The sequence below is a fragment of the Hoplias malabaricus genome, chromosome 9 (assembly GCF_029633855.1).
Source record: "Hoplias malabaricus isolate fHopMal1 chromosome 9, fHopMal1.hap1, whole genome shotgun sequence".
In the NCBI taxonomy this organism is placed as follows: domain Eukaryota; kingdom Metazoa; phylum Chordata; class Actinopteri; order Characiformes; family Erythrinidae; genus Hoplias; species Hoplias malabaricus.
The window spans coordinates 408,519-420,000 of NC_089808.1; the positions used below are offsets into that span (position 1 = coordinate 408,519).

Consider the following 11,482-nt stretch of genomic DNA (forward strand, 5'->3'; position numbering starts at 1 on the left):
TCTCACACAGGAAAAGAAAATCTCACACATAAACAAACATATTTTAGTTTAGAATATCTGTGTTTTATCCACTTTAATATCGTCCACAGCTGATGGACAGATAATATATTGGACGTTACAAGGCAGACGTTATATAAGAGAAAACAGGAAACCAAAAGCACAAAGCCAAAGAGACACAGACTCTCGAAAGCCTGCGTTTACATGGCCCAAAATTACTGGGGAAAATACTTTTCACAGTTAAAAAAAAGGATTTAGCTCTCACTTGTAAAAAAAAAACACATTTTGAAGATTGAGGTTTATCCCAAATAAACAGAACATCCATCCATCCATTATCTGTAACCGCTTATCCAATTTAGGGTCGCGGGGGGTCCAGAGCCTACCTGGAATCATCGGGCGCAAGGCGGGAATACACCCCGGAGGGGACGCCAGTCCTTCACAGGGCATAAACAGAACATTGGACATTCATCGTTTAGAATTCTACATTTGACTTTTCAGCCAATCAGTTACATGAGCACAGATCTGTCCAGGGCTATGATTTACCTTTCACTTTCAGCCTGAACACACCGTCCTGGAATTCGAGTTTGATAAAGAATTACGTCATTAATGATGTATTTCATAGAACTCCAAGAGAAATATGCATTAGTGATTGTCACATACAGACAGAAGGATTTCAGAAATACAGCACATTATTATTTATCTATTTATTTATTTATTTATTGTCTCCTGGCCGGTGATTAGCTTGCAGTTACAGTTTAAACAGGGTGGGGGCAGTAGAACACTGAAGACTTCCGAGCACATGGTATTTTGGGAATTAAAACAGGGTTTAGTTTAGATGTGGCCTACTGTGATATAAACCACATATTGACAAATAGGTTTAGGATTTTACCGCATAGGGTTTCACTCACAGAGAAGCACGGCATTCTGTCATTATTTGTGAGTTTTGTCAGCATTTTTAGCAACTGATTTTTCTTCTCCACCCGAACACTATGATCTCATTCATTCTCTCTCTCTCTCTCTGTCTCTCTCTCTGTTCTCTCTCTCTGTCTGTCTCTCTGTGTCTGTCTGTCTCTCTGTGTCTGTTCTCTCTCTCTCTCTCTCTGTCTGTCTGTCTCTCTCTCTGTTCCCTCTCTGTTCTCACTCTTTCTGTTCTCTCTCTCTGTCTGTCTCTCTGTGTCTGTTCTCTCTCTCTCTCTCTCTGTCTGTCTCTCTCTGTTCCCTCTCTGTTCTCACTCTTTCTGTTCTCTCTCTCTGTCTGTCTCTCTGTGTCTGTTCTCTCTCTCTGTCTGTCTGTCTGTCTCTGTCTCTCTCTCTCTCTCTGTCTGTCTGTCTGTCTCTCTGTGTCTCTCTGTTCTCACTCTCTGTCTGTCTGTCTCTCTCTCTCTGTTCCCTCGCTCTGTGTCTGTCTGTCTCTCTCTCTGTTCTCACTCTCTCTGTCTGTTTGTCTGGCTCTCTCTGTTCTCTCTCTCTCTCTCTCTCTCTCTCTCTCTCTCACACACACACACACACACACACACACACACACACACACACACACACACACACACACAATCCTAAACATCAAATGCTCTCCCTTACCAAATAATGAGTTTCTTATGATGTTGGTGACCGATGAGAATTCTTGAGTCATACTCCAGTGTTTTGGCAAAAACAATGAGCCTGTGTCGGACTGCTCTCTGTGAGAAGAGAAAAAAATGAAACTAAAGATAATGTATTCAAAGCTTTGAGAAAAAGATACTTCTCATGACAGTTTTATCCAATAATTTCACCTCAGGTGCTGGACGTGTTTCTGATGTGGCCTTGTTCCAACACCGCGAGGACAACAGAAAACACCATGCACTTTTAATGATAATAAAATCAGTCAGACACCAGTTCTTTAATCTCATTTTTATAATTTAATATGTGCCTTTGTAGCTTGCGTCCTTTTCAGGGAAATTATATCATTTTTATTCAATTTAATTTAAAGTTTTCCATTTTGTCTTTCGTCTTGAAGTGATGCCAGTTTAAAGGTGTATTATTTCTGAGAGAGTGGCAGTACAACATCAAATGGAATGGAAATGTGTACGATGATTAGATGGAAATGTATTTTCAACAATAAAGTTAAAGGTAAAATCTGACTGAAATTTTAACACATTTTTTAAAATAATCTTTCATATTTTTCCACACGAACATCTTCAGATGTTGAGGCACTTCATTTGAGAACTTTGGCCCTTGCCCCAGTGCTAAAGCCCCACCGAACTCTCCAAACTATCATTGCCAACTTAACACATGGAGGTAGGTTCATCCTATTAAAGATTCATCAGGGAACTCTGGACCAAAGGTGCTTTTCAGTTATATGTGTTGTATTCAACAATGCTCTGAAAAACTGCTTTAACATGAAGCTCAGTTTCCTTATTACTTATAAACAGAAGTGAGCTGCCTCTCATTTAGTCATTTAGTCTAAGCCTAGTGTTTTTAAGTGAACATACGACACAGGAAAAGATGAGAGCAAATGTGAGAAGCATTTAAAACATAGCACCGAGTTTAACCACAATGACGTGTAACTGGACCACACTTCAGTTCCTCACACTTGTAACGTCTTAGCTTTGTCGTTGGTAGGTGGATTGGTGACTCAGAAGTGTCCGCAGGTGTGAGTGTGTCGCCCTGTGAAGGACTGGCGCCCCCTCCAGGGTGTACTCCTGCCTTGTGTCCAATGATTCCAGGTACACTCCGGACCCTGAACTGGAAAAGTGGTTACAGATAATGAATGAATGAATGACTCTGTGGTGTCACAAAGACTATTGTATTTACATATGTCTTCTTTTAGCCCACAGTTGCTTAGCTCCACTCATTCACATTGATGTGACAAAAATTATTTCAGCCCAGGTAGCAATTTAGAACAAGGTGCAACACAGATCAGCCAATCAGAACTTATATTTTACAAATATGAATCTAAAACCCACAGTACATAATCTTAGGGATAATGAGGATTTGGAAATTATAGGAAGTAAGACTGGTTTTGATACATGAAATTACACATATAATAAGACATTTTTGGGAGAGTACAAATTTAAATATGGTGCAGGCGAACTCTTAGTACTGCGTTGTAAAATTAATACATTCTCAGATTCACCCAGAGCTAGTGTTTACTGCGTGGTCTCTCTTTATTAGTCTATAATCACTGTATTGAGAGCAGATGGTAAGTCTGTTAGCAACTACTTTGGGACAATGTGAATGAAGAACAAACTGTCCAGCTCTCCTCATATGCATGTTGGTATTTAACAGCTGTTAACAGTGTGATTGCTCTGGAAGCTGTAAAATGGATACACTTTTATGGTGTGAAAGTGGCACATTGTTTATTGCAGATCTACTGCTGACTGCACTGCAGACCGGTTTCAAAATGCTGCAGTTATGACCTGAGTGTTTGGATACTGTGGAGTCTACAGAGGATTCAGAAATGTTAATGAGGTATGCTGGAGTTATGATGTTATTGACAGTAGGGAGAGAGAGGAGAGCGAAAGGAGAGAGAGAGAGAAAGAAAGGAGAGAGAGTGAGAAAGAGGAGAGAGAGAAAGGAGAAAGAAAGAGAAAGAGAGGAGAGAGAAAGAAAGAGAGCAGAGAAAGGAGAAAGAGAGAGAGAAAGGATAAAGAGAGGAGAGAAAAAAGAGAGAGAAAGAGCAGAGAGAGAAAGGAGAAAGAGAGAGAGAGAGAGAGAGAGGAGAAAGAGGGAGAGAAAGGAGAAAGAGAAAGAGGAGAGGGAGAGAAAGAGACCAGAGAAAGGAGAAAGAGAGAGAAAGAGAGAGGAGAGAGAAAGGAAAGAGAGAGAAAGAGCAGACAGAGAAAGAGCAGAGAGAGAAAGGAGAAAGGAGAGAGAGAGAGAAAAATTCATAGACAGTGCATAGGCAGATATAATAGAAAGAACTGTGGTACACAGTGGTCAAACATCACATTGTGTGGTTCAGTACGACTGAATCTGGTGTTGTGTTTACACTAAGAGGATCCATCAAATATGAGCGAAAAGATCATGGAATTTTTTGATTTTGAAGGTGAAAATAACCGTGTTATTGCAGTGAGGGCAGAAGTTCTACCATGGGTTTTGTGGTTTTACGTTTTCCAGATAAAGAGAGGCAGAGAGAAAAGAACAGGACAGGGCTGTCTTTCCATTTGTATTTAGCTGTGTGCACATGTACAGACATGCACTATTCTAGTCTTTTGCCTGGTTGTGTCCACTGTGTTACAAACAAGTTCAGGGTGGCTTTCAGAACCAATGCAACGACCTGGAACATGTGTTGAAACAAAGAACATAGACACTTTAAACAGAACAGTGTGTGACAGACTGATGAAACGAAAGAAACTCAGTATCTAATGTTTTTCTAGCAATCAGCAGAGCGCCATCACAGCTGTCAGTCAGTCGCTGCCTGGGCCGGGGGCTTCTACACACATTTATAAATTCAGTTCAAATATGTCCACATTCCACAGGCCAGCTCCTAAAACACTCAGAGGCCAGGGCAAGCAGAACGTGAATGATTTCTCAGTAAACAATCAGATACTGCCAGAGAAAGACCTTCATTAGCCACAAAGGACTGTCAGCGCCATCTGTGGACATCAAGGACACGTTTTTATTATTTAGTAAAATCATGGTCAGTGGTAAGTTTAAAAAATATATATATATAATGTCAATAAGACTGTGGATTCAGTTTTTATTTTTCCCAAGAGCCCTAAGACCTTGCCTGACATTCCCTCCCAAGTCATGTAATCCTCTTCTCTCTCTCTCTCTCTCTTCTCTCTTCTCTCTCTCTCTCTCTCCCTCTCTCTCTCTCTCAGCCTTGTGTCTACAGGGAGTTGTGTTTCTAGTTGGGTTTCCTGTGTCTGTGATAACACAGTGAGGAGGAGAGGGTATGTCTTGTAACAGTTTCACCTCACAGCTGTTTCTGAACGGACTGCTCTGAGTATTAAACTCTCCCTGGTGAGATTTTGGATGTAAAACATGTTTTAACAAAGAAAAACAAACACAATCCCTCAACAGCAGATGACAACTCCAGCTTCGAGTGTTAGCCTTGATATGTGTGTCTTAGTAGCTATAAATAGCTGACCATTAAAGAGTTCAGGAAGACATTCATTACTGAAGTGCCAACAAGCGTTATTCATTATGTGCTAAACGGGAGGAAGCTGAAGCGTTTCAAAACTCACGGCCTGAGGCCAGATGAAGAATTCACGGTATTCGCCAAACTTTACGTTTAGAAATAAATTGTCTTTCTGTTTGGTGTCTGAAATTTGCTTTGTTTTTCACTCCAAGGCTAACGGCACTCAACCTACACACAACAGCTAAGAAATAATGACAAACGCATGTGAGCACTGCTGTAACTGCCTTAAAAGACTGTTAGGATTTGTACCAAAATTTCAAATAGATTTTAATGGCACATTTAATGCACTGTGAAACATTATAATGACTGTAAATATGTCGAGCTGCTTCTCTTCTAAATGTCTGTTTTCACTTCATTTTTATCTGTAAACATTTTCTATCCAATGATGAATGAGTGGTGATACACTCGAGTACGTATTCAGTACACATTCAGTTAGGGAACGTATCTCTACATTACTATGACTCTGTAGATTTTAAATTTGTGTTGATTTCACACACTCCATTTATCTCCAGGGATCATTTTACAGAGATCCTTTTTCCAGAAGGAGAAGTGAATGTTTGTAATAATGTACCTCTCTCTCTCTCAATATAAATTAAAATGTCATAGTGTCAAAAGCACATTCGCAGGTTTGTTTGCCAATGTTTACCCACAAATTACACACGGAGCTATGATGACTCAGGTATGCAATTAGCACTATGGTAATTGGATGCTATAAAGTCCATTAGATACATTCAGCTCGATGCTACAGTGTAAACCTTGCTCAAATAAAACCTGGAAGCAAACATTCAGCAGCAGACTTGACTTCACTGAGTTCAGACAATAAACAGTGGAGTGTGCATCTACTTCTGGACAAAGAAAGGTGTGCTTAGGCTGTTCATCAAGGGTCACGTGTGCTGAACAAAACAGTAGAACAATGGGACACTACACTTTGCCTGTTTTTTGTTAAGGTTCCTGTTCCTGTGATTTACAGCAGTGGTTTGGAAAGAAGCAGCGTTGAATGTTGGGGGAGGGACTTTTTCAATTCGATTTTTTTAAAACTTACTGGTATTTACAAAAAAAACATTCTACTCAAGTCACTTAACACATTAACAACACACTGCAGCTCACTACAGCACACAGTTCTCAGGCACTGGAACACTGTCTGTGACAGCACTCAACCCACAAACTCAACAACTTCAGTCATTTAATGACACCAATACAACATGTATCTGAATGTGAACAAAACTAAAGTAGGCAAAGAAACAATTCACACTACAAAAGATTTCAATCAGTTATTAATGCCCTGAGTGAATAAGTCCACTCCCCAACACCACATACAGTATTCAAACATAAACAGGTAAAGAGAAATGTCCCTGAAAGATTCTTGTATCAAAATGATTGCTTTTTATTTCGCCTGGGAGTTTTACAGTGAGACAGTGAGAGGATGGTGAGACTGTGAGCAAGTGAGAGAAGACAGTGAGAGTGAGAGGACGGTGAGATAGTGAGAGTGTAAGAGAGGATGGTGAGACTGTGAGAGAGGACAGTGAGAGAGGACAGAGAGAGTGAGAGGACGGTGAGATAGTGAGAGAGGACGGTGAGACAGTGAGAGAGGACGGTGAGAGAGGACGGTGAGACAGTGAGAGAGGACGGTGAGACAGTGAGAGAGGACAGTGAGAGAGGAGTGAGAGAGGACGGTGAGAGTGAGAGAGGACAGTGAGACAGTGAGAGAGGACAGTGAGACTGTGAGCGAGTGAGAGGACGGTGAGAGAGTGAAGCGCTGGCTATCATTTGGTTGCATATGGAAAAATATTACAACACATTTGATGCTACAGCATGCACTTGCTTATTTCTGTATTCAGATGAACAGAGGTGATTTTCATATTTCAGTGCTGTGTGTCTCTCAGAGACCAGTAAAAACACAGTTGGCACAGGAAAAAGGTCTTTAAGTGGGTGGAGAAGAATGTCTGTTTGTGGGGGGTGGGGGTTTGTGTGTGTGTGTGTGTGTGTGTGTGTGTGTGGTGTGTTACTAAGTATTCTTTAAATGCTCAGGGAAATATAAAAAAAATGAAAATAAAAATATGAAAATGTGCATGTTTCGCTGAAGATAAATCCTGTTTTGTTGAAATAAAATGTGAACATAAATAAGACATTGTGGTCTAACTCGCCTTTCATCAGGTCAGGGATGAGTAGAGCCAAAGGTCAAAGTTCAAAAGAGATAGATTAGAACCTGGTGGTCATTTGCACTGAGTGACAGAGGAGCAGTTCAGGTTTCGCTTCAGAGGAATGCAGCTTTATCTGCCACAGTCTGGGGAGGCGTAGTATGAGAAGAAACAAATAAACACTAATTCAGGCATCTGCTGCCTCTTTCCATTCCCTGATACAACATAAGTAGGTCAAAGGTCATGAGAACCACCAGCCATTGGCCTCTCTCTCCCAGAAGATTATAATTAAATACATATTTAAAAAAAATATATCTGGGCAACTTTTATTGCAAATGGAGAGTCTGAGGAATGTTCTGGAACGACATTTGCATCTTCTCAACCATGAGGTCTATAATTACCACAAGTGTTCACCAAAATATTAATTAAGTATTCACATAAAAACCGAGCCCAGGACCTCATCATAAAAAAGAATAGCAATTCAAGAAAAAAACCGACATCAAATTCATATTTAAATATCAACGATTCTCTGCAAATGAACCTTTCACCAAACATTACTCCCATAATACACTCACACTTCTGAACAAATCTGACTCGACATAACATTAGATATTGCTATATTTCTCTTAGAAATAAATAGATTTTGCTTAAGTCATCATTAAAATCTATAAATGTTGGTGATAATTAAATCACAAAATGTGGGCTGTGAGAATTCCATCCATCCATTATCTGTAACCGCTTATCCAATTTAGGGTCGCGGGTGGTCCAGAGCCTACCTGGAATCATCGGGCGCAAGGCGGGAATACACTCCATCCATTCCAACACAGTTTGTGTGCACCACAGTTGGAATCCTTTATTATAAATATTTATTCATAGTTTTTGATCCAGTTCAGTGTTGTGGTGGGTCCAGAACCCACCTGATATCACCGGGACAAGGCCGACACACCATGGTCCATCACAGGGCATCACACACGTGTGTTTGTAAACTGGTAGAGGAAACGTTAGCACTCAGAGGAAACCTATGCAGACGCTAGGGGAGACACATCCAACTCCTGAAGTGGAACCTACTTGTGGTGCAACTGTGCTGCCTTTTGTCATTTTGTTTCTGTTTTTTATTTTGGACAAATCTGTGAAAGGTTAGATGCTGTTAACCTTGACATTTTAGGAAAATGGACACAATGGTCCGAAACGGCTTGGAATTAAGTATTTTTATTTATTTTTATTTAGAAAACCTGTCTCCACTAAAGCTACTGCTATGAATATACATGTTATTTTCCAGGTAATGTCTTAATCGTTTGTAACACTTTCCAACTTTGACCTGTTGACTCCTCATCTACATACTGCACTGATTACGGCTCCCTGACGCAGTCTTTGGCTTTTAAACATCATCATTAATCTTCATTATTGTTTCACTGTCTTTATCTTCATCAGAGTGCAGTGGCTGACTTCACCTTGGAAGACAACACTTGCCGAAATCTTCTCTTCAGCTCCTGCATATTAGGGCTCTTGGGTCGAGCGAGGTGAAGTCCTCCTCTCCTCTTCTCTCCGTTTCCTCCTCCAAGAGCTCGGCTCACCTCCTGGCACAGGTGCAGAAAAGCAGTACTGACGCCCTCGTGGTTTTCCCGGGCTGAAGCTTCAAAGTACGGCCCCCCCAGCTCAGCGGCCAGTGCCTCGCCCTCGTTGGCTGGCACTTGCCTCGCCCGCAGCAGGTCACTCTTATTCCCCACCAGGATGACGGGGATGTTGCCGCTGGGGTGGATGCGGCGGACGTGCTGATATAGTGGCTGGATTGTCCTATAGCTGTGCAGGTCAGTGATGGAGAACACCAGGACGTAGCCATCTGCCCAGTAGATGGAGCGGTTTATCTGCTCCTGGCAGTACAAACCCTCTGCATCGTCCTGAGAAATTCAGAATATTAATTCAACCAGAATATCATTTTATTTGGTACAAAAATCCACAAAACATACAGCAAACAAAACTATTATTTACTGAATGCAGCTCTTCGTCTGGTTTTAAATCATCATTTAATTAAACTGCTTTTTGAATTCTTGAACAAAGCTTTAAATTTTCCACAATGTCGTGTCAGACGTGAACTTATTAAAGCTCTAAACGTGATCCTTAGTCCGTTTTTAATATAAATATAATATTTTGTTTCCTCACTGACCTACAGCTAACGTCTCAATAAATTTCAGATCCAAGGAAGATTCATTTCTGTGTGGAATTTGTTGAAGTTACTTCAGATTCAACAAAAAAGTAAAGAAGAATTTAAGAAAAATCAGAAAGTGTGTGTGTACTCGAGAGTGATGAGGCAAACAAGACGATTAGAGCAAGGACACCCTGTTTTCCTCATTAGAGTAAGACGACCTCATGTTTATATAACTGCTCGGGAACCAAACTCAGTCAAAGTCAAAAACACAGAACGCTGGCCAAAACAAGCAAATGAAATGAGCCAAGGGTAAAAACTGCTTAACTCCTTGAGCTGTAAGAAGCCATGTCCAATGTCTAGAGCGACGTGTCCAGCTGCTCAATCTGTTTCTTGGCCACAGATTTACCCTGATATTGAATAATCAGGCATTGCCAGCAGGGAACTACCATTAAAGGGTAGATTTGACCAGGAAGGGTCTAATCCATGTCTGGAGAATGGGCCCATGCAGCCCTCTCTGTGCTACTCTACCTCATCTCTGTTTAATGAGCTTATGACTGAACACACCCTCTTTATCTCCACTCCTGCATTCTTGGTTTCCAAGCCAAATGTTTGAACCAAGGTTCTTCCAAGTTCATCAGAGGTCCCTGTGGTAAAAATGAAGTGATCTACCCAGCACTTGAAGAATCCGTTTTAAATAGACAAAGGGACAGCAAGGGAAATGGAAGGAAGTGTGTGTGATGAGAGCGTGAAATACCTGCAGTGACACACAGGGAGTGTCTTGCACTTGTAAAGAAACCTGCTCTCCATCGAGACTGATCTTCCTTGAGTACAAGGCCCCTGTCAGAAGAAGTAAGATTTTAGAGCTACTTGGTAATGTTTAAAATCAATGTATTACACAAAACACTATGTAAGAATATCAACGTGTGATTGTATCTGGTGCTATGTAAATTTTGAAGTAATAAAAAGTGTGACACCACAAACATTAGTAGAAAAGCTCACAAATGTGACATTTTGCACTGAACTGTGTGTTAAAGACAGAAACTACATTTCAAGAATTTAAACTAATTTTGTATTTCCAACTTTTTATTCAGGTGATCAGTGCTTATTGCATTAAACTGTGCTTCTTTTCTACAGACAATTCATAGAGACTCAATGAATCTCTGCTGATTCTCCACCAGAAACCTCCCACAGGGAGAGAACATAGCCCTCTCTGGAAAGGCCTAATGGGGGCAAGTTAAAATGTTGAGAGTCCACTCACTGAAAGTGCCGCTGTAGATCACAATATAAATCACTGTCTTGACGGTTTCCTTCAAAACATTTTCTGTCTATTTTTAAGGAGCTGCACTGTCTTTTGACTGTGACGGTTTTTGATAGATGAATGCTAACACAAAATACCATATAAAATATGTAATAATGTGTAAACTCAATAAATACATTAGTAGTAAAATTAATAAAAGTGAATATAATAATACGTTGTGTGTCTTTTCTGAAATATTAGCCCATTACAGTAAAATGTTAAAATAAATAACGGGTCGTGACTGGCATCAAAAATACACTTTTCTGGTGATTTAAAAAATAATTATTATTTTGGTCACATTCACACACACTGCAGCTTGCTACAGAACAGAGGCAGTATCTCTAATTGCATTTGTAGTGTAACTGTATGTAGGAGGAAATGGCAGTAGAATGTGTCCAACTGTATTCCACAGTGTTGTAACTGCAGAAAGTACTTTTTTTTCTCTGAAAGACGAGTTTTAAACTGCTAAACTAATAGGCTCTGGCCTGAGCTTGTGAATTACTTAAAGTAATACATTTTGTCAACATATATTTCAATATATCATTACATGAGCAAATAAAAACTGCAATTAAACTTGTGATTATCTTGATTAACTCTAGAGAGTAAATTGCAATTAACTGTTTAAATTTTCAGCCACTAGCATTAAACATATACAACACTTCTGGAAAAGTTGGGATAATTTATTATTCCGCAAAACATGCAGTAAAACCAAGAAACTGTTAATTGGTTGTTCTCTTGAATCTTCACTAAACTGAAAAAATACAATGAAATTTTATAGAATT

At 40.1% G+C, this 11,482-nt stretch overlaps 1 protein-coding gene across 1 annotated transcript in view; it reads right to left on the minus strand.

Moving 5' to 3' along the window:
- Positions 1 to 6,752: 6,752 nt before the first annotated feature.
- rasl11a (RAS-like, family 11, member A) overlaps positions 6,753 to 11,482 on the minus strand; it is a 6,945-nt gene continuing 2,215 nt past the window's right edge. Inside the window, exons 3-4 of the mRNA XM_066681369.1 lie at positions 10,158 to 10,240; positions 6,753 to 9,155 (exon numbers count right to left, since the gene is read on the minus strand). Of these exons, the coding sequence (XP_066537466.1) occupies positions 8,685 to 9,155; positions 10,158 to 10,240 (554 nt within the window). The 3' untranslated portion in view covers positions 6,753 to 8,684. The remainder of the gene's footprint in view (positions 9,156 to 10,157; positions 10,241 to 11,482) is intronic.